Source organism: Pelodiscus sinensis, chromosome 1, assembly GCF_049634645.1.
Source record: "Pelodiscus sinensis isolate JC-2024 chromosome 1, ASM4963464v1, whole genome shotgun sequence".
NCBI lineage: Eukaryota > Metazoa > Chordata > Testudines > Trionychidae > Pelodiscus > Pelodiscus sinensis.
Window position 1 is genome coordinate 226,048,563 of NC_134711.1, and position 24,397 is coordinate 226,072,959.

At 38.5% G+C, this 24,397-nt stretch overlaps 1 protein-coding gene across 4 annotated transcripts in view; it reads left to right on the plus strand.

Moving 5' to 3' along the window:
• Nucleotides 1-24,397, plus strand: part of OCA2 (OCA2 melanosomal transmembrane protein) — a 364,555-nt gene that overhangs the window by 153,211 nt on the left and 186,947 nt on the right. For all 4 annotated transcript variants that reach the window (XM_006116097.4, XM_075916334.1, XM_075916327.1 and 1 more), the window contains exons 10-14: nucleotides 4,988-5,059; nucleotides 7,724-7,789; nucleotides 10,793-10,849; nucleotides 11,832-11,956; nucleotides 23,837-23,975. In XM_006116097.4, coding sequence (XP_006116159.1) covers nucleotides 4,988-5,059; nucleotides 7,724-7,789; nucleotides 10,793-10,849; nucleotides 11,832-11,956; nucleotides 23,837-23,975 — 459 coding nt within the window. The remainder of the gene's footprint in view (nucleotides 1-4,987; nucleotides 5,060-7,723; nucleotides 7,790-10,792; nucleotides 10,850-11,831; nucleotides 11,957-23,836; nucleotides 23,976-24,397) is intronic.

The window sequence follows — 24,397 nt, forward strand, 5'->3', positions numbered from 1 at the left end:
TTTAGCTGTTCTTATGTTCTGGTGTTATTTTGAAAGATATTTAAGAGCCAAGATATTAAATGATCACAACTATTTAAAGAGAAGTCATAAACAGCTTTTCTATTTTAGATTGTTGAGAACTTCCTCTGAGGCCTTGTATATGTGGGAACATTCAGGAAAGGGAATCAATTGAAGACTATGCATACATTAAAGCATGCTAAATTGTCACATGGATGCTTTCATTCAACTGTAAAGTGGCGAACTAATAATGACAGTGTTTCAATAGTTTTATGGAAAACAGTTCTATCGAGTAGCGAGGCAATTTGTTATTAATTTTTTAACCTGACATTTTTGGGTAGTCACAGCAAATGAATGGTCTAACTATTATTTGTAGCTTTAAAGAGCTCTCAAATTTATATTAAAATGCCATTATATGTTGTAATTCCTTGTTAGTTGTATTATGTTCCCATTAGGGCTCTTTGAAAATGTTACACTGAAACTTATTTTGATGGAAAATTGGGATTTTGACTGATGCAGGATTTTTTTAAAAAGTGTTAAGCTTTGATGGAAAAACTCCCTTTAATTTCAATGGGATGAGGATATGGTCCTCTCCCTCTACACCTCACTGCAGACCTTCTGCCTAAATGCTTTCCCTGCTATCCGCCAGACTTCTTACTTCAGATTTAAAGAAACAGTACACGTTTGGATGCATGAGGCATGGGACTGATAGAGGAAAAAAAACCCCTTCATTTTAGGTCACTGTTGTCTTTCATAAGTACTAAATTTTCTTGAGTATTTTTTTGAAAGTGAGTATAAAGTATATTTTCTGTGAAAGATCAGAGCAGTATGATCTAACTACAGCTCATAAGCTTTTTATCAGTAGTGCAGCGTAAAAAATCCTAAGTGGAAAGCTACACTTTCCTATACCCTAATCAAAATCTGTCCAGTGAATAACAACAAACACATATATTTTGCAATTTTTTTTATTATTGAATAGTTTCTGCTTCATAGTTTGCTGGAATAAAGGGCTGCACAGTGGACAGTCTATTTGCAATGTGTTTTGTACCTGAAAAGTCATTCTTTAGCCTCTAGGAAATGATATTACTTGCATCTCTTGGAAACTTATCAGGACGAATAAGCTGAGTGATGACTCCATTTTTACAGGAAAGCTGTCTTGACTTCCTGCATAAATTGAGATACTATCTCCCCAAGGCGATCGCCAAGTCCCTGTACTTCTGAGTATGTGAATGATATGTGATGGAGACATTAGCCAATACAATTTCCCGTGTGGGGTGTTGAACAATGAGAGTGATGCCTTGATGAGGAAGCTGGTGGACAGCTGAGGACTTCAGTAATTTGTCCCTAAACTCTGTTTATGAGTCTAACTCTTCTCATGGCTGACAACTTTGCTTCGGAAACTTCAGCTGAGCCTGAACTAGGAGATCAGATTGCCTCATCCAACTATCAAACACTAAGAGTCAGAAAGGCCCTAAACATTTGTAATACTTCCACACTGTCATCCTGAAGGGTCACAGTCTAGTTGTGAGCTGGCAGAAGAATCCATTCTGAATCAACAAAATAGATTTTTATTTTCATTCTTAAATATAATCAGGTACAGATAAATGTTTCTATTCAATGAATATATTGCGCTGTTAGTTGTGTGGCATGCTGGCGGTGTTAAAACATTAAACTTTCAAATCAAAGGAAAAACTAAAAACAAAACATTTCCCTTTCTTCTTCCTCTTATAATATAAACAAACAGAAGGACCCTGATATGTTGGCAATCTATTACTCCCTTCTCAGCAGAACCTTTCTAATAAAATTAGCAGCAAATGAGATTTTTTCTAATCAATATTATATTCCCTTAGAAATAATTTTCAGTTCCATCTCATAATATTTAAACACAGCTAACCTATTTGTCACTGATATAAGGGTAAATGCAGTCAATTACATTAAACCTCTGTCATAAGCTTTTTGTTGAATATGTTTCTCTTTAATGGCCAAGCATGATTCAATCTGTGAAACAAGTTTTTCAGACATAGTAATTAAATAATTCTCAACTAGATTTGTGAGTAAAAAAAACCCCATTCCTTTTATAAGGACATATTTTGTATTAATATTTCCTCTTTAAATATTTATTCAGTGCAATAAAGCCATTAGACACATGGTGACTCTTTCTTTCAATGAGTGCATTTCTAATGTAATCTTATTGCAGTATTCCAAGAACATTTGTGGAGTTATGGGTTAGAGCTTCAAAAAAGATGCAGGGATCCTATTTTACAGCTCTGCTACTGATCTGTTTTGAGATTTGGGATCCGACACTTAACATATATATATCTGCTTATCTGCAAATTGGATAGAATCACACTATTCATATGTCTAAAGTCAGTAGAAGTGCTTTGAGACCCTTAGATAAAAGATACTTTGAAAGTTCAATATATTACAAAATAGTTTGTTATGGGTTGGGCTAAATATCATTATGGGTCAGGTATGGCTGTGGCTGCTGCTTTCCATTCAAAATTATTGTAAAGAAGTTGTTATACTCAAGTAGCTCGAGCAAAGGCAGCAGCACCTGAAACCAGGCACATAGAATCACTGATTAGAGGCTGATTCATGTGACCTGAGTATTTTAAAATGCCAGGGCTTGGGACTCTGGGTAGTGAGGATGTATGCATGAGAGGGGAGGAAGTCAGATTAGGTGAGACAGAGGACAAGAATGGTGTATGACCCTGGAAGAAGCTAGAGAGAGGGCTACTGTGGTAGATGCTGGCTAAAGGCTTGGGGCTGTAAGCAAAGAAGTTATCCAGTATTTTTTTGTTCCTCCTGCACTGGGAGAAGCAGTACTTTTTATATGCTTTATAAATAAAGCTGAATTAAAAAAAAAACTTGAACTTGCTGAAGAATAACATGCAGAGATGGACACGTAGATCTGTCCCTGCAATACTTCCATTGTGAGAATGCGATACCCATCGCCTTCCTCCCCCAGTTCTGCTATCCCTGCCCCAATGAAATGGGAAAGCAGGGAAAAAGAAGGTTGCAGTAATAGGAGATAATTGATTCATGAATGCACCTGTTAGCCATAAGGAATGACAGGAGGATATGGTAACTGAGATTATATGAGCAGATAGGGGTAAGGAACAGAGGGAAGAGAAGTGAAGAGCAGATTTAGGCCAAAGCCTTGTAGGACACTGCCAGAGAGGGAATGAGAAGTAACTACCAGAGGAGATACTGAAAGTGATCTGAAGCCAGCTCTACACTATGTGACAAAGTCAACCTACGGGTATGTCTACACTACCACCCTAGTTCGAACTAGGGTGGTAATGTAGGCAACCGGAGTTGCAAATGAAGCCCGGGATTTGAATTTCCCGGGCTTCATTTGCATCTCGCCGGGCGCCGCCATTTTTAAATGTCCGCTAGTGCGGACTCCGTGCCGTGTGGCTACACGTGGCATGGACTAGATAGTTCGGACTAGGCTTCCTAAACGAGGAGTAACAGTAGTTCGGAATAGGAAGCCTAGTCCGAACTACCTAGTCCATGCCACGTGGCACAGAGTCCGCACTAGCGGACATTTAAAAATGGCCGCGCCCGGCGAGATGCAAATGAAGCCCGGGAAATTCAAATCCTGGGCTTCATTTGCAACTCCGGTTGCCTACATTACCACCCTAGTTCGAACTAGGGTGGTAGTATAGACATACCCTACGATACACAACTCCAGGAACAAGACTAGTCAAGCTGGGTTTGACATACCTTAAGTTGAATTTTTGTGGCAACCCTATTGCAGAAGGTTGATGGGAGAAACTCTCCCGTTGATTTCCCTTACTTCCCATGACCCTATGGAGTACCAGGGTTCATAGGGGCACAATCAGTGGTCAATATAGTGGGTCCTAGACCCATTAAATCGAACATTGGGAGATTGATCTGTGGAGCATCAATCTCAGGTTAAGTGTAGACCTGTCATAAGGGGGAAAAGGAAAAGTAGAAGTGTACAGAACTGCAGAAGTGAAGTAAGAGGGAAGGGGGGGGGGGAGGTGCTGCAACAGGGATTTACAGAAAAATCAAAGATAATGAGGATGGAGAAGAGCCCTTGAGGTTGTGCCAAGCAGGGATCTATATACATACTGCTGAGAACAGATTCAAAAGAGTGAAGATAACAAAATGATTTGGAGGAGATCCAGTGGGCAATTAGAGGGGAAGATGTCAGGCCAGCTGTTGTATATGAGTCATTCAAAGAGCGAAGGAGTGGAAGATAGAGTTGGTTGGAATGTTTTCATCAAAATGTGCTGTTTTGCTGAAGCTAGAATAGTTTATAGGGACACAGCTGTTTCCGTGAAACTTCTGATTGGAAAATTTTTGGATGAAAATGAATGTATGTGTTTGTGTTTTATGGTTGAATGGTTAGATTCCTGGCCTGACCTAGGATTGAGTCTCTGATTTGGGGTGAACAACTCTGCTCTGAATCAGGCAGAAGAGGGACTTATACCTAAATTTCATGCATCCCAGGATAATATCACCTACCCACTGTCAGCTATGTTTTTGTTCCACTACAAAACAAATTTCAAACATTGCAGTGAAATGGAATTTTCCTCCTCCTGTCAGCTATAGTGGAGAATGGGATGGGGAATGGGGTAGTAAATTGCAAAAGCAGAAATAAGTCAAGGGTGTTTTATTTGCTTTAAGAATAAGGCTATGTCTACACTATAAGAGTGATAGCAGCATGGCTGTGGTGCCGTAACTGTTCCATTGTAACGTAGACCCATGCTACAAGGACAGAAGGGGATTTCTGTTTCTGTAGTACAGCTGTCCCCTCAAAAGGCAGTCGCTAGGGTTCATTAAATCATTCTTCTGTTGAGCTAATGGTGTCTATACCAGAGTTTACATTGACTTAACTCTGTTTATCAGGGGGTGTGAAAAAATTGCAAGATGGCTAGGTTGACTTACTTTTTATGTGTAGATGAGGCCTAAACTGAGATTTAAAATAGTCTTCGTAATGTTTTGCCTTCTGTTACAGATTGTTCACAGAACCCTAGCAGCCATGTTGGGCTCTTTGGCAGCTTTAGCTGCACTAGCTGTGGTTGGTGAGGTAAGTTGCAACATTTCAAGTATTCAGTTTATTTCTGTGCATTGTATCATAAAACCTTAGTGAAAACGGTGTCATGTGCAGCAGCCTTTATGGGACTTAAAATGCTGCAAGAACAGTATTTGCGTAGTTAGTGAATTCCTGTTCTTGGGGCCATTGGCCATGAAAGAGTTATGCAGTCTTGGCTCCAGATGGGTAAAAAGAGAAGGCCAACTTAATGGCATGATATTTTGATTTTGCAGGAACTTGTGTACAACCATTTTCAGCTTTATTCAGCTTTATTCCACTACTGTGTGAAGTAAATGGGCCTTGGTGAGGCCTAGTCAGTCTAACCTTCAATTTTCTTAGGTTCTGCAACTTTTAATTTTTCTAGCTTGTGTAAGACTTATATTAGTAGAGCTGTAGATGAGCTAAGGGATAACCTTTTTCTCCATCAGGCTATGTAAAACCAATAGTTTTCCATTTTTTACCAGTAATCTCTTATATTTTCAAAAATACTGAGAGAATGAAGGTCTGACTAGAAGTATGAGTGACACGAGACTATAGTAGGCCATTAGGTTACTTAAACACATCCAGAATATACAGAAGATTAGATGAGTTTTGGCCATATTCATCTCCACAGAGGAGTGGGTCTTATAACTGCATCTGTGAAGTCATCTGCTTCTGATCCCATATTTTTTATATTCCTGGAAGGATCTTTTCTAGTGGTTCAGTGATGTATATTGCCAGTAAGAACTTCCCAGATAAAGAAAGATCATCCTGCCTATCCCTCAACTCTGATTGCACCATATCATTGGGATATGAAGCTTGTAACATCTGATTTGCTTGAAAGTGCTCTGGGTAGGTGAGGTTGAATGGAGTGCATTAGATTCACAACCTTAAAGGTCTAGGTACCTCAAAGAAAGTGTGATCCTTCCTGGGCCATCACAACTCTAAGAAGAGTTGTTGATGCTCTTTCTTCCTGGTAGGAGAAAACCATGAAAACAACATCTGACCAGACAAGTGCCTGAGGAAGCCCACCAGTCAACAAAAGATACTGAGATCGGAGGCGACATCACATGGTCCCTGTTCTGCAGTTTTGATGTTCCAAAGATCAACAAGCTAAAAAAAAAATTCAATGTTTTTTCTCTCAGGCTATGTCTATGCTAGCACTTAGAAAAACAGTTCCCAGACTGATGTAAGTTTCATTTACAAAAGCACCAGTGCAGGTTACAGTGTCAGCTGGAGTCATTTTCCCACGGACACAGCAACCACCACTCATTGGCACAAAGTGGCTACACTGAAGACTTTACAGTGGTGCAGCTGCAGTGGTACCATGGTGCCCCTGTGAGGTCTGTGGTATAGACATGGCCTAAATAACTATTTTCAGTTTTGTTCCTATTTCAAATCTCCCTGGCTAAGATGCTTGGTACCTGTATTGCTTTTTCTCCAACGTTTCAGAAGTATGAACAAAAATGCAGGTGTGTGTATGTCAAAGAAATAGCACATGCTTATTCTAATCTACAGTAAATCCTAGATTTAATTGCTTCATGTCCCATTGTGTTATAAAAGTATCTGCCCCCAAAGGGTAAATTATGGGTTGTTGATCACTTTGTAACAGAGAGAGATTATTAGGTGTGGAAAGATCTATCTGTAGAAAAATAGGGACAACATTATTCAGTAACTGGCAACTTTAAAGAAATCTGGTAACTGCTTCAGGTGCTTAATTAAAAAGCAGACCATGACACCTTAAGTTTGTATAAGAATAGATCACATGGTACGTTAACTCCATGGTTTAACTCTTAATTGTGTTCATCCAACGATATGGTCAGTTGTTGATACCATTCCATTATTGTCAATTTGTTGATTTATTCAATTCCAATTGTAATTTTGATTTTGACAGTTGTGATATATAAGCCTTGATTAATATAGTAAAAAATTTAAGAGATTTAGTTAGAAGTTTACTTAATTTTAAGTTTGCTTTATTTTAATTTGTAATAAATCTTTTAAAATCATAAAGCTGTTTTTTTCTCAAAATAGCAAAAGATGACAATACTCACAGCTTGGGGAAAGTAATGTTATAAGGTACACAAGAGCTCCTTGTTTCTGTCTGTCAACAAATACCTTTATTCCTTACAATTTCATCATGTTCAGCTGTATTGGGTTTCCCATGTATCTACTGGTTACATTGCCTTGGGCCACATAAGTGGCGTTGGTGATGTTTACACCTTTCAAATATTTTTATCTTCCCCTTGCTCCTTAACTGACACACAGAAAAAGTATATGTACTTATTAGTTCTTTTAATCTTTCCTCATAAAACAGCCCTTATATCCTCATAACTACTCTTTTCTGTATTTCCTCCAATTTGTCTACAGGTGAAGCTGAATTATCATCTTCTGTCAGAAGAAAGTAAAGTGCAATCTATTAACCAGGTTTTTTTCCTTGTGAGAGAAATAAGCAAACTAAAAAGCAAATGTAGGTGCTAGATAATAAGTCATTCAGGCTATCGGCAGTTTTCAGAGATAATAGAAAAGAGCCGCATTTGGATATTCTGCAGAAAAACTAATTAATTTCTATCACAGCTAATTTATATAGTTCACCAATTAAGTGGATTTTGCAGTACTGTAGCTAATCACTAGTTAGGTGATCCAGAGAATTAACTGATAATTGTATTGTTTGATTTGCAGAGACCAAGCATGGTCAAAGTGGTGGAGTGGATTGATTATGAAACTCTGGCGCTGTTGTTTGGAATGGTAATTAAAATGTAACATTTGCTTTTAAAGTGCTGGACTACTTGTAGTCAATGTTTCACAGTTTCTTTTTATTTGTTAGTATCTTTTTAACTGAGAGGTGTTCTTTGGTTTATTTAGAATGTTTAAAAACTAAAAGCACTCAAGAACTAAAAGAAAAAGAGGCATTTTCAGTGTGCAGCGGCAGTCAAAAAAAGCAAATAGAATGTTAGGGATAATTAAAAAAGGGACAGAGAACAAGACCAATACTATCTTATTGCATCTATATAAAACCATGGTATGCCCACATGTTGAATATTTCATACTGATGTGGTTGCCTCATCTCAAAAAAGATATAATGGCATTGGAAAAGGTTCAGAAAAGGTCAACAAAAATGATTAGGGATTTGGAATGGGTCCCATATGAAAAGAATTAAAAAGACTTGGACTTTTCATCTTAGAAAAGAGGAGACTAAGGGGGGGATATGATAGAGGTCTATCGTGTGGAAAAAGTGAATAAGTAAAAGTTATTTACTTATTCCCACAATATAAGAACTAGGGGTCACCAAATGAAATTAATAGGCAACAGATTTAAAACAAACAGAAGGAAGGTTTTCTTCACTCAGCACACTGTCAACATCTGGAACTCCTTGCCAAAGGATGTGGTGAAGGCTAGGACTTTAACAGGGTTCAAAAAAGAGCTAGCTGGATTCTTGGAGGTTAGGACCATTAACGGCTATTAGCTAGGATGGGTAGGAATGTTTTCCCTAGCCTTTGTTTGTCTGGACATGGATGACAGGAGAGGGATCTCATGAGGATTACCCATTGTGTTCCCTCCCTCTGGGTCATCTGGCATTGGCCACTGTAGGCAGACAGGATACTGGGGTAGATGGACTTTTGGTCTGACCCAGTATAGCCATTCTTACGTTCTTATTTTGGAAATTGTTGGTATCTGTTTCTTACTCCCATAAAATTGGAATGATAACTAAAACTAGATATCTAGCTGATTTTTTGGTTTGCTGAGTCAGAGTATGTGAGGTAATTTCTTTTATTGGACCATCTTCTGTTGGTTAAAGAGAGAAATTTTTGAGCTTATACAGAGATCCCCTTCAGGTCATTTTTTGGTTTGCTGGCAGCTCTGAAAAATTGAAAAAAAAATTGAATTGATACAAAATTAATGTGAAAATGATGTTTTTGAGTGTTTTAAGTGATTAGATCAGAAAAAGAACTGGACGAGGTGTTATCCTTATATCCTTTAGCCCAGAGTTTAGGGTGCTCACCTTGGATGTTGGAGGCACTGGTTCAATTCCCCTCTGCCTGATGGGAATAGAGATTTGAAATTGGTTATTCCACATTACAGGAGAACATCCTAGCCATTGGGCTCTGGGATAGCCAGATGTGGGATTCTCTCACGGGGTGAGGGGGTATGTCTACATAGCAGAGCTAAAGTAATATTAAGCTACACAATCTCATCTACGTTAATTGTGTACTTGAAGTTGAAATAGCTCAATTCGGCTTTTGGTGTTGTCTACACAGCAGGAGGTTGAAGGAAGAACACCCTTCCTTCAACTTTTTTTACTCCTTGTGAAAGGACGGTTACAGGAGTTGGAGTAAGAAGTCTTCCAGCTTGACATTATTTTGAAATAAAGACTTGTAGTTAGTTATTTTGAAATAATGTTAGTTATTCATAGGCTTTATTCTGAAATAATGCTGATGTGTAGACGTACCCTACGTTATTTCAGCTGTTCTAGTTGTAAAAATAATTAAATATGCATGGACTGAAAATCGGATCCCCCTTCTCATAGGTAAGTGTCCCATTAGTTTACAGAATCAGTTTTGCTGCCTTTCCCTGGCCCAGTGACTATTCTCTGTATTATTAATGGCAACAAATAGTCACTCTGGCCAGGGAAAGAGAGTGAGAATAACCCTATAGCTTCGGAGAATTTGAACTTTGGTCTCTCAGAGCCATAACAATTGGGCTAAAAATTATAAGGAGATCATCAGGTGCCACCCCTTCAGCCCTGAATAAAAAAATCTATGACTTTGAGAGAGAGAGTCACAAATATTTTTGAGTCAATTGGAACTGCATTTTGGGGTTAATAAACTATTCATAAAAAATTGCCCAATTTTAGGGACAGCACACCTCCCTCTGAAAGAATGTTTGAGATCTATAAGGAAAAAGGCCTCTATACATGCCAAGTGTTATCACTGGGACAAGGAGGGTAATACTTTTCATTGGACTAACTTCCATTGGTGAAAGAGAAAACTTTTGAGAGTGTTGTCACTCTCATTCTTCTTGTTAATTTTATTTGCACTAAACCTTCCTCAAACATACTTGACTAGAGAAAATGTTTCCCTTTGTCTTAATCAGTCTTCTATTATAAGTCTGAATGTGCAATTGGACAAAAACATATACCTGTCTCGACTATAATAATATATCAGTTATATGACCAACTCTACTCATATGAATCTGTTATCCTTTTGAGACTGAAATATGGTATGGTGTCATAAATGGACAAAATCCACTGCCAGCTATATCTGCTGCTACCTATGAATTTTAATGACTTTCTTCATCTATAAAGACTGGGGGACCAGGCACTCTCCCGGAAATATGGGAATGTTTAAATCATCCTAGGGAGTTGGATGTCTTCTGGACTCCACAGAGCACTGCCGAAGAAAATAATTGTAAACTAATGTCCACTTTTGATTAGTGAGAAGGACAGAGATACTTGCAACACGTCTACCAAGTAATTAGAACTGAAATACATCTCTGTAAAGAGGCTTGCACAAGGTGTATGCATCCCTTAAACCATGAAATAGGGCCTCGCCCCTACTGCACAGATGTAAATTTTACCCTAAATGCCAGTAATAGAAACCTGACTTCTGCTGCATGGCATCCTGATTTTCAGTTGATGTCCCCTCAAAAAACAGGACCAAAATTGTGGAAAAGCCATAGGAATCCTTGTTAAAGCATCACACCAAATCACTGTAAATAATTTTATTCTTGTTTCTTTACCTTTTCCTGTAGATGCTTCTAGTGGCCATATTTTCAGAAACTGGATTTTTTGATTACTGTGCAGTAAAGGTAAGTTAGTGGTGACATCTCACATTTATAGTTTTTATAATACTATATTTATATTACTGCAACTGTTACATATTTATTGAATTAATAAAACTGTTGCTTAGTCAAACCTATTAGAGTAAACAATATCTTTAAAAGCATTTTTGCAAGGGCACTTTACATATACCATACTTGAAAGAATAGTGGTCAATTTATACATTTTTAAGGAGCTAAGTATGGAAGCTTTTCAAGGAATGGTATTTTGATAAGTCCAAAGACCCTGACTCAGTAGGGTACTTAAGCACATGCATAATTTTAAGCATGGGAGTAGTCCCAAGTGTTCCAATGACTTCCCATGGACTGGGTGTAACAGAGCTGGGCTTCAGGCATACTCATCAGTGGCCAGATGAGTGCTCCAGATGAGGGCAAAGAGAAGGTGTGAATCTGACCACTAGTTTATATTTATATATAATTAATGGCCACAGACCTCTATGTAGGAGTTGAACCAAAGACTCGCTGTTGTTCTGTGTAGTTTAGGCTGCACAGCCCATGGATTGAGAGAATAAATTCAGTACTCAGTCATCCCATACATAGTTTCCAATGTAAAACTTGTTTACTTAGATTATATTCAAGGGAGTTAATTTCCATATAAATATAAGCAGAGAAATACAAGATTTGGAATTAAAGCAAGAGAAAATAGGAAACTAATATTCTGTTCCTAGTTCTACCGAAGATTCCCTGTGTGACCTTTAGCAAATCACTTAATTGCTCTGAACCTATTTCCTCATCTGTAAAGCAGCAACATTTTCCTACTTCCCTAGAGTTGTTAAATTAATTACTGTTTGAAAAGCATACTGAGATCTTTGGAAAAGAAGTGACTAGTATAACCAATGTTCCCCAATCATTGTTGCACCATCTTTTATAAAGTTGTTCATTGGTTATTTCTGAAAATGAAATTGATATGTTCCATGCCTTTATGTTGTTGCTATTTGTTTGGTTTTATTAGGCTTACCAACTCTCTAGAGGCAGAGTGTGGGCCATGATTATCATTCTGTGTCTTATTGCTGCAATTCTTTCTGCATTTTTGGACAATGTTACCACAATGCTTCTCTTTACTCCAGTAACCATCAGGTATTTTATTTTATGCTTTTGGTGTTAGTTGGTTATAGCTAGCCATCGCTAGTTGGTGTGTATCAGAATAATATTTTAGATCTTGTGTTCAGCAGTTTGAATTGATCTTACAACCCTGAATGTTCTGACCATAATTAGTATCTAGAGTTGCAATTTTTAAAGAGTTCAGCTTCCTTATTTTCATGTATCAGTTGTGAGCACAAATATTCAAGTACTTACTTGCAGAGATAGTTAAATCTGTATGTAGGTACAGATGGAAGTACTCTTGACTTGTGCCCACAGTTAAATTGCAATGGGAAATTCTGCCAATCATTTCATTCAGGGGTGCAGGCAAATTGCTCTTGCAAATAGGGGTGCTGGAATTTTTGAACAAAACTCAAAAACCTTGTGTTTTCATATATGGACTAATATTTATGCACAATTTTGCTTTCTAATGGATGAGTTAAAGAAACATGAATCCCTGTTAATATTAATGACAAATGATGGAAACTATTCAGTAGCTGAAGAACTCTTTTAGGATTAGAAAACTCAAATTATATTCTTATTGATGTTTATGAAGTGGATGCAACTCCAGATTAATTTCATATTTCTAGATTAGTTGATCATATTTTTTTATTAAAACACTGAATTAAGTTATAGTAGCTTTCTGGAAATTGCATGAGATTTGCGATTACATTTAATCCATGTGATGATAAATCACTCCTTGGCCTGAATTTAACCTATATACAACCTAGTAAATCCAGTTACGTTAAAAAACCTGATATGGAAAAGATGGTTTTAAATGTGGCATTGAATGATATAGCACGTTCAGTCCTTATCATATTTAAGTGTATAGAATTGTATGAAGATATGCAGCCCATTAAAATGTAATTTACAGTGGGAAAGGTCTGTTTTGCAAGTGGAATTTATTATAGGCGGGAAACAGCTGGTGAATGAAAGCTCCATTTGTCGCTGTGTGATTATATTTTCAACAGATCACATCACTTTTACTCAAATAGTGTTTTCATGACTTACAGTAGGTAAAAATAGATGGTTAAACAAGCTTTTTCAATTATGTTGCAGAATTTTTTGAATTAAATGAAATGTAATTGGTAATAGAAGACTTTTAGAATTTCAATCTACACATTCTGAGCCACTGTTTGGATGCATACTATTGTAACATTTATTCTGTTTTTTACTAAGGGCATGTCTACAGTAGGAAATTATTCTGAAATAAATAAATTTGAAATAACTCTCAAAATAAATATTTCAAAATAAACTTATTCTCTGAGGAAAGCAAGAGTACAGATTTTTAAATAACTGGCCTGTTATTTTGAAATAATAGGTTTGGTAGTGTGGACACCCCACTTTTTATTTTGAAATAAGGGGGGATATTTTGAAAAAATTCCCTAGTGTAGACCAGGGCTAACCGTTTTATAACACTGGAAATATAAGCATATGAAAAAATGTTCCATTTGGATTGCTATCACTTGTACTTCTAAACTAGCAAAATCACAATAATTTCTATTCTACTAGTTATTCTAAAAATATAAAGTTATTATATATGTGTATATTTCTGAAAATGTCATTTTAGAGGTCATTCTTTTTATCCTGTTGTTCTCCTTAGTATTTATCTATAATTTCACAGCACTATTTTGCACTGTCATTACCATGGAGATAAAGCTAACAGAAAAATCTACTGATTCCATGACAATAAGGATTCAGACTATTATCAATGAAGCATAAAATATGATGTTCAGTTCTTGTCACATTTTGTGGTAATTTGTTTTTATAAATAATTCAGTAAATAACCTTCTTTAGCTGTAACTTAGTTTAAAACATATTCTGAATGTCAAGACACTTTATGATTTGCAATGTTCTACAAAATTGCTTTTTTATATGGGAAATTGAAAATCCTGAGTAAGTGAACTGTAATGGTTTAAGCCTACAGTTCAGGTAAGACATTTTAACTATGCCTTACAGCTTTGCTTTTATAGACTACAGTAAGCATTTTTTTGCTAAGTGTGTCTATACCCCATCAAGAAAAAAAAAAGGAGTATTAAAGTTGTATAGTTATGAATCAGAAGTCAAGGAATGACATGTGCAACTGCATTTCAATGCAGTCTTTAATTACATAATGTCATACTATTGCTCAAATAATACAATACAACTTTTTACCTTACATTTTTTTCTGGAGACTTAGATACATTATACATGGGTAATATCTTGAAATATTTTTATGCTTTTAAATTCACACTATATTCATTGCTATAGTGTCTGTTTTAACTTAAGGTATGTCTACACTACAGAGAAGATCAAAGCTGCCACAGAATTAGATGCACCACTCCAGTTGAGGCCTAAGCAATGTGCAATAGAGGGGAAGAGTTACTTATCATGTCTTACAACATTCCTGTTATACATGCCAGAATGATGGTTTTCTGGGGTGTGATTTTTTTTTTTTTTTTTTGCAACAGTAATACACTGTGCACTTATATTTAGCTTGTGGTTCATTATTACTACCGCCCTCCCAGCCATCCCTTTCTGCTGTACTCCTTCCTAAGTAGTCATATCCCTTTTTTTATGATTGTTCCTTCCTCAGCGGAGTAGCTTGCATTTGTCTTTACTGAATTTTACCTTACTTACTTTAGACCATTTGTTCAGTTTGTCCAGATCGTTTTGTATTTTAAAGAGAGATTTTGGAGTAATTTGGGATAGTTCTCTGAAAACATCCACTCAGGCTGTGTCTACACTGCACCCCTTTTCCGGAAAAGGGATGTAGATTAGACACTTTGGAATAGCAAAATCCGCGGGGGATTTAAATATCCCCCGTGGAATTTGCATTAACATGGCTGCCGCTTTTTTCCGGCTTGAGGATAAGTCGGAGAAAGCGCCAGTCTAGACATGATTCTCCGGAAAATAAGCCCTTTTCCGGAGGATCTCTTATTCCTACTTGAAAGTTATGAATCAGAAGTCAAGGAGTGACATGTGCTTGAAAGTAGGAATAAGAGATCCTCCGGAAAAGGGCTTATTTTCCAGAGAATCACGTGTAGACTGCCGCTTTTCTCCGGCTTATCCCCAAGCCGAAAAAAAGCGGCAGCCATGTTAATGCAAATACCACGGGGGATATTTAAATCCCCCGCGGATTTTGCTACTCCAAAGTGTCTAATCTGCATCCCTTTTCCGGAAAAGGGGTGCAGTGTAGACACAGCCTCAGTGTATAGCGACAGTCAAAAAAGAAAACAGAATGTTAGGAATCATTAAAAAAGGGGTAGAGAATAAGACCAAGAATATCTTATTGCTTCTATATAAACCATGGTATGCCTACATCCTGAATACTGTGTACAGATGTGGTTGCCTCATTTTAAAAAAGATATATTGCCTTTGGAAAAGGTACAGAAAAGGGCAACAAAAATGATTAGGGGTTTGAAACGGGTCCCATCTGAAGAGAGATTAAAATGACTTGTTCTTTTCATCTTAGAAAAAAGGAAACTAAAGGGGTATATGGTAGAGGTCTATATAATCATGACTAGTATAGAAAAAGTGAATAAAGAAAAGTTATTTACTTGTTCCCACAATATGAGAACTAAGGGTCACCACATTAAATTAATAGGCAGCAGATTTAAAACAAACAAAAGGAAGTTATTCTTCTCTCAGCGCACAGTCAACCTGTAGAACTTCTTGCCAGAGGATGTTGTGAAGACTAGAACTTTAACAAGGTTCAAAAAAGAGCCAGATAGATTCATGGAGGTTAGGTCCATCAATGGCTATTAGCCAGGATGGGCAGGAATGATGTCTCTAGCTTGTGTTTGTCTGGAAATGGATGACAAGAAGGGATCATGTGATGATTGCCTGTTGTGTTCCCTCCCTCTGGGGCATTTGATATTGTCTACTGTCAGCAGACAGGGTACTGGGCTAGATGGACCTTTGGTCTGACCCATTACGGCCATTCTTATGTTCTAACCTATTCTTCAATGCATTTAAAACTCCTCTCAGCTTGGTGTTATGCACAAACTGTATGTCATTAAACAATTGATGACGATATTTAAGGGACCCAGAACTAGTCCCTGTGAGATCCCACTTATTGTGCCCTTTCAATTTTAACTCTGAGCCACTGTTAACTACTTTCTGGGAATGGTTTTCCAACAAGTTGTGCACCCCTCTTATAGTAGCTCCACCTAGGTTGTATTTCCCTAGTTTGTTTATGAAAGGTCATGTGAGACAGTAACAAAAGGCTTTACTAAGGCCAAAAGATACCACACCTACTGCTCTCTTTCCCCCCCCGCCTCCCCCCCGGGCAAGGTTTGTTACCCTGTCAAAGAAAGCTATTAGGTTGGTTTTGGTTTGACATGATTTGTTCTTGACAAATCCATACTGACTGTTACTTATCACCTTATTATCGCTTAAATGTCTTCAAATTGATAACTTAATTACTGGATGTCCCAAATATCTTTGGGAATCAGTATTCCTAAATACTTCATGTAAAATGATTGGCATTGAAAATCACAATTTGAGAAAAGGCCTTTGTCAACTTATTTATCAATCCGTAAGATTTCTGATTTTATCCTAATTAATTTTAGATCCTGAGAAGAGTCCAACTTTACTAATAATGAACTGGTAGTCAGAATGGGCTTGGTTATAAATGCATTGTATGGATAGAGAGTAATTTTGTGCTCAGTTTGACTCACCCTGATACCATGAATATGTTGATTTACTTTGATGGCAAGAGTCAAAGTTTGTAGAGCTAAATCAAGCAGAAGATGTTAGAGGGGGCTGCTTTGTAGGTCTCTGAAATGGAAATGGGGCTGAAATATCATCATTGTTAATTATCCTAGAAGTCAATTTAGAAAATAAAAGTATTAATCCAAGCAATACATTCTTCATCAAATCCAAATTTTGGTAACAGATTCAAAAGATATTCAAAGGCAATGCGAACAATATTATTTTGGGCATTTGAAGCATTGACAGCTATGGGTTCTTCAGTGCAAATTAACTGAATCATATCTTTTATAAAAGTACCTGATTTATGTATATAATACATGTCACAATTTTGTTCAATAGCATAGAAAGAGCTTTAGCTAAAATTGGAGTGTCACAATTTATTAATGAAATTGGCCTGTGATTATTACTTAGTTAAAGGTTTTTCCCAGATTTGGGAATAATTGATATTGCAATTACTCTTGCAGTAGGCAGGAGAGTTTGTTCTTTCTTAGCCTCATTTAATATATTAAAAAATATAGGCATTAAAAGTTTCAGAGTACTTTTTATGAAGTTCAGGTGAGATCTGATCTGTACCAGGAATCTTTCCAATCTTCATTTCTTTTATAGCCTGAGTCAGTTCCCTGATGTCTAGAGAGTAATCTAAAAGTTCTTTCTGCAAATCAGAGATCTGTGGCAGTCACAAGCCAATAAAAAGTTATCAAGGACCTCTTTGCTGGCTTGCTCTTCATCTAAAAATTGTGTGGAATAAAGCTGTTTAATTTGTTGATTAATTGCTGAATGTATTGTGTATAATTTATTACTATGATCATGACTAGCAGCAATCTTATTTCTGTTTGTGTCTTGCTTAAGTCTGTGCGCAACAGCTTGGCATGTTTCTCAACAGATTCCCAGTAGCTTTGCTTTAGACAGAATCAGACAAACTCAGCCAGTTGGGACAGGAGTTTGTTTATTTAGATTGATGCAGTTTCTCTGGGGAGGAGGCAAGAAGCATAAACTACACATAAAGCCTTAATTTCCTTCATAAGAGTATAAACTCTGTTGTCTCCAATTTGTTTTAAAGATGGCATAGGAGATAATACAGCCTCTGATGAAGATTTTAAAGCATGGTGTGTGTGTGTGTGTGTGTGTGTGTGTGTGTGTGTGTGTGTGTGTGTGTGTGTGTGTGTGTGTGTGTTGGAGGGGATGGGGGGGGGGGCGAGTGTCTCACAGGGTCACGTGTCCTCTGGTTTTCTGCCAGGCTGAGCATGGCTGAAGGGACATGCCGGGGAATGGCACCTCTGGTGAGTGCTCCAGCTGAGCTCCGCTAGGTGGTGGCCAGGGCAGGGAACTGAGACTGTAGGCAGTGCAGATCTGTGTCTGAGGGAGCATGGGAAAATCAGCTGAATACATGTCTGGTAACCTGCCTGAGGTGCTCAAAAGGGAGCTTGTTGAGTCAGTTGAGGAAATGGGGTACGAGGCAACTGGGGCCAGGAGTGATGAGGGAAGCAGTGTAGGGGTCAGGAGCAAGAGGGGAGTGGGTGTGGAGGCAGTGGAGGGCCAGAGGGTAATTGGGACACTGGGGGAGGAAGGCAGTGGGGAGTCAGTGAGGATTGGGGCACCAGTATAAGCAGTGAGGGTTAGGGAAGTTGGGGGACTGCAGGAGGCATCAGGTGCCAATGCAATTAAAGGGCTGGGGGAAGGCAGTGGGGGACAAGGGACAACTGGGGCTCTGGAGAGGCATCACAGTCCATGGGCAATGTGGGGTGGGCACTTGGGGAAACAACTGAAGCCAGGACACCAAAAAACAAGTTCACCCAGGACACCATTTCCCCTAAGGCTGACTCTGGTACGGCTGGACGTAAGGGTAAGCAACTGCCCAGGTTGCCATGGTCAAGAGGGTGTTGCTGAAAGGTGCCTTGACAGTCACCAGGAAGTCGACTATGGCGGTGACGATGTTTGTGTGTGTGTGTGTGGGGGGGACCATTGTTCCCCTGCAATTATCAGCAATTACTAGTTGCCTATGCAATGCTTTCCAAGGTCTGACAGCTGATAAAACAGTGGGGGCATTTTTAAAAATTCAAGTTCAAACTCCTGCTGAATACAGTTAACAGATGATATATCAAAAAGCAGAGAGGTATGTATTCTCCACATTTTAGATTGAGGTGGGGACTTAAAAGATATATGTGTAGGAGCACGGTTGGATATAACAATAGTACCGATGCCACAATCAGTGACAGAATTGATCAAGTCTAGTGACACCAAGAAATAACCCAATCCTAAATATGCTGAATAAACTGTAGGAAAAAAAGTACTCTGAGTAATCCTGTGTATAATCTCTCACATTTTGTAAACCTAAATCAGCCATGTGTATATGAAGTATCTCATTAATATTCATCTTTTTATATTTAGATGAAGAAGATGTATCAAGGACTGTGTCTAGAGTTGTATTAAAGTTTTCAGCAAAAGTAATGCTATGGTGACCCTTGTCACTTATATGTATGAACAGCTTGTGGAAAGAAATTGGGATTACTCTGCTTTGGCCCATAGAGATTGGCTAAAATGATAATAAAATTCCCAGTTTCAGCTTTCAAAACAGTAAATCTACCCATACTCTCATTACTTTGTATTTAGAGTTTTAACATGCAACTTTTGATGCCCCCTCAATTTTGAATTTAAGAAACTAGAAGTTGAAAGGCCTACCCAATCTTTAATCTGTTTACATTCTTCAAGTTCTGATGGGTCTTCTGGAGCACAGCAATAGTCAGCATTGTCTTTGAATTGCCAGGTATTGAATATATAGTTTTTCTTTTAATAGGATTGTTAAAATGATTTATATTCCAGGAGACACTTTTAATATAAAGTCACTTTGAGAAAAATGAGGAATTGCAAATTTTCCCAAGAAGCATACAATTCTTGCGTATCTAAGCAGGCAAAGTTATAGAATCCTGGGCTTGGTTATCACTTTCCAGTATATGTTCTACAGAAATGGGAAGGAAATTCCCACCATTCCAGGGAGGGCAACAGGAGGTGGGCAGAAGAGGAATTAAATAAGTGAAAAAACAAAATGGAAAATATAGTAGAGAGAGAAAATCATGTCAGTACTTAACAATCAAAGAGAAAAATCTGTTTGAACAGTCTAGAAATATACATTTGATGGTGATGGGCAGCTGGATCAGGTAAACTTTGGATATCCAGAGCTTTTGGGGCCCAAACATGACAACTATAGTAATCACCTAATATCAATAGAACCTTGATACTTTAATTGATAAGAAAGCACCAACTAATAAAAGATGCTAACATTTCAATATCAATTAGCACCCATTATCTAAAACAGCCATATCAGATTTTAGAGAGCAATACATAAACTCTATAAGATCTTGGCATAGATGTCTCTTCTTGGGATGGAGAAGTCTGCAGATTCTTTTCAGATATATTTCTACCTCCTGAGGGGAATTCAGTGGTACTATCTTCTTGCCATTTTTAATATGGAGCATTGCCAGTTATTTAAAAAACACTTTCAGTTTATCTGCATAGCCAGTTGTTTTATTTGGTTAAAACCTGCTTTTGCTGCAACCCCATCATGGCATAATCTCGAAAGAGCAGTATTTTAATTGCTGGTTCTCTGGATAACATCTCTTTAAAAGTTAACACCTAGAACTGCACAAGCAATGTTCTAGGCCAATGTTCTGGAGCGGGCTTGGGGGCAAGGGCTTGGTCTTCTCATTCTATAGCAAAACAAAATCTACTGGCAGATTCAATAACTTAGCAGTTAGGAACAAGTTCAGAGGGTTTACCTTTCTCAATTCTCACAGGGATACCCCAATCCTGATGTTACATTATTGAAAGTCCAGATCAATTAGCTTGATCTTAATAATCTTGATAGTCACTACACTTCTTCAAAACTTGTATGTAGTTCTCTTTGAAATCATCTTCCACTTCTGAAGTTCTGAGTTCATCCCCTCCCATGCATTCTGAATCTCAGTCATAGTGGTCTCTAGGGTGGAAACCATAGATTTAATTTCAACGCTATTTGCAATCACCTGTTGTTGTACTGCTGTCAGCTATGTTCCATCAGGCACAAGCGCCATTGTGTTTGTACAAGTGGGAAATGCAGATCTCCTCTGCCTCTTTGGGTTCAGGGAAGAATATGCAGAGCTAGAGGGCATCTTGTGGATTTCAGCAGTCAGGCACAATATTTCTTTAGGTTGAATCCCTGTGCAATATTGCGGTGGGAGTGGGGAGATTAAAGGATGATGTCTGGGGATTCCTCAAGCACAATTTTTTAACATGGGGTAATTCCATCCATCTTCAGCACTGATATTACTCATGTTACTACAGTATCTGGGCACTTCATTATCTTTAATCTTCATTGCACCATTTTGAGGGAGAGAAGTGCTATTGTCCCCATTTTAAAGATGGGGAACAGAGGCACACAGAGATTAAGTCACTTGCCAAAGGTCACATGGGAAGTCTGACACAGAGCAGGAAAAGAAATCTCCAACGTCTCAAGCTATCAGCATAACAACCGGATCACTCTACCTCTTTTTGTTTAGCATTTGCAACAAATTATCCCATGGGATCCATTTTCGGCCATTTGAAATCTTTGCATCAAGATAGGAAGTCTTTCTAAAAAAGGATACTCTAGCTTTTGGGCATAGTCAGCTGTTAAAATTCTGTGCTTGTATACAAAGGAGGTCAGACTAGACGATGATAATGGTTTTAAAATCTGTGAATTGCTTAAACACAAAGAACTTTAAACACATGCTTAAGGCCGTCTCTGTTCAACCCATCATGTAAGTGTGTGCTTATGCATGTGGTTAAATGACATTGAAATCAATGGCAAACCTGCAGTAAATTTGGGAGGTGTGATCTTGAGATCAGGTGAACAGATTTGTGGTAGCTCAAAACTTGAGATAGCATGCAGAAAGTAACAGTGTGGATGATTCAATACAGATGGTGTCTCAGTACTCTTGGGTGGCTTAAATAATATATGGAAGGGACCTTGAAAGGTCATTGAGTCCAGTCCCCTGCCTTCATAGCAGAGCTAAGTACAATCCCTGACAGATTTGCCCCAGATTCCTAAATGGCTCCCCAAGGATTGAGCTCACAATGGTGTGTTTAGCAAGCCAATGCTCAAACCACCGAGCTATCCCTCAGGCTTGCCTGAGATGCCATCAGTGCTACAAAATCTATGTGGTTATTTCTAGAATACTACTTCAAGCTGAACTGGCGTGTCTTTGTCCACCTGTACTGGGAATCACACTCCCCAGATATAGAATTGTCGGCTGTCCAGTTTTGACTGGAATGCCTGGTTGGAAAAGTGATAGAAATGTAGCCGTGTTAGTCTGGGGTAGTTGAAGCAAAATGCAGGACAATGTAGCACTTTAAAGACTAACAAGATGGTTTATTAGATGATGAGCTTTCGTGGGCCAGACCCAGTTCCTCAGATCAAAATAGTGGAAGAAAGTAGTCACAACCATATATACCAAAGGATACAATTAAAAAAAATGAACAGATATGAAAAGGACAAATCACATTGCAGAACAGGAGGAGGATGCGGGGGGGGGGGGGGGGGGGGGAGGGGGGGAAGGAAGGAAGGTAAGTGTCTGTGAATTGATGATATTAGAGGTAGGGAGAGTGGGATGAAAGGACCTTGGTGGCTCTGGTCAGCACCCCCTAATTGGGCTGTTGAAAGTCTGGTTTGTGTGGCTGAGAGGCTCCCTACCAGGCTCTACTTAACTCCCCAGAAGTAGCAACATATCCTTTGACTCCTAAACTAAGATGGGCAGGAGGTTCCATGCGCCACTCCCATTGTGAATGCCAGCTCTGGACCTCCCATTGACTAGAACCCGTGGTGAATGGGAGCTGCAGGGGAGGCACCTGTGAGTGGAGGCAGTGCATAAAGCCACCTGACTATGCCTCTGCTTAGAAACTGAGGGACAAGTTGCCACTTGTGGAAAGCTGCCCAGTAGTGAGCATGGCCGAGAGCTTGCACTCCAAAATCTCTCCCACATCACAGTCCTCTGCTCTAACCTTGAGACCTTTCTGTACCACAATTCCCTCCTGGAGCCCACACTCCAAACCCCCTTCTGCGCCTCAATCCCAATGTGGGAACTCTTTCCCACAATCTGAATCTCTTGGTCCCAGGTTTGAGCCCTTCCTGCACCCCAAACCCCCCATCCCTGGCCCCACCTCCGAGCCCGCACTTGCAACTGAAGCCCTCACCCCCTTCCTCACCCCAGCTCAGTGAAAATGAGTGAGTGGGATGGGACAGAGGGAGGGGGGATGGAATGAGAGGGAGGTGAGACCTCAGAAAAAGGGCAGGGCAGGAGCGGGACACAAGTTTTTGGTTTTGTGCAATTAGAAAGTTGGCACCCCTATCCAGATGCAGTGTAGCTATGCCCCATGAGGCTTAAGGACATGCTTACTGTTAAGCTGTATTTAAGTTGCTTTGCTGAACTGGGGCCTAAGACTTTGATTCGGGAAAGCATTTAAGCAAATGCAAGCCCACCTCTGTTCAGTTATGCACTTAGACATGTGCTTAAGTTTAAGCACAAAATGGCTTAGCACATGCTTAAAGTCAAAGTGCTTTCCTGAATAAGGCCTTTCATGAACAGACTTGGACAATGTGCTGTGTATGCACAACATGATTTTTAAGGGGCCATAACTTGATAATCTCATTGTAGTGTTCTGAGACACTTCTCACTGTGGGCCATTTCTTTATAAAATGTTTATTATCAATAATCAGATGTACTGCTGATAGTGAAGGTTAAAAATATTTTTTTCAATATTAGTGAAATTATATTTTCTATTCTCCTTATACAACATAATTGCTGAAATACTCCTACTCAACCTTAAAAAATGGGCAGAGACTAAACTTGGTAAATTCTAGCCTGAGAGGTACATGTGTTAGAACATTAAATGCCACAAAGGGAGAGTTGTTAAAATGGAAAAGCTCATGAAACTTTAGCTATAATTCAACTGTGATTTGCTACTTTACCATTGTTTTTAAAATATGTATTTGAATGCAGTAGGCATTGCAGTATATTGTAAAATAATTAATTATGGAAGGCCAACCTTTTTAACCTTTGTTCAACAGTTCTGAGTTTCCAACACAAGCACTAAGTCTTATAAATCATTTAAAGTTTGAGATAATTTAATCAGAGGTTAAGGAACTGATTTCATTTTCTTCTATATACGCAGGTTATGTGAGGTACTTAATCTTGATCCTAGACATGTCCTGATTGCAGAAGTAATCTTCACGAACATTGGAGGAGCTGCCACAGCTGTCGGGGATCCACCAAATGTGATTATTGTTTCAAAACAGGAAGTGAGGAAGGCGGTATGTATTACAGTCCATTGTGTTACTAAATATAGATGCAGATGTGGGTTTATTCAGTAGTTTAGACCTTTTCCTTCCACAGACATCCATATAAGGAAACAAAATGCACCTATTTTCTTCTGCTTCTTGTCATAAGTGCTATAGGGTAAAGCTGAGTAAAATTTTTCAAATCAGAAATGCATTGAACAATGGCCTTATTTCAGAAGCAATTTTGTCCCCTCCATGTTTGATGTTATCTGAAAAGGATCTCCCCCCCCCCATTTTCAGGGTATTTTTTAAACCCAGCCCTTTTTTCAGGGTCAAAATAGAGAAAGGAAGGAAAGAAGGGAAAAGAAGTCTGTTGTTGGCCACTGTTGGCAGACAGACTACTGGGCTAGATGGGCCTTTGGTCTGACCCAGTACAGCCGTTCTTATGTTCTTAT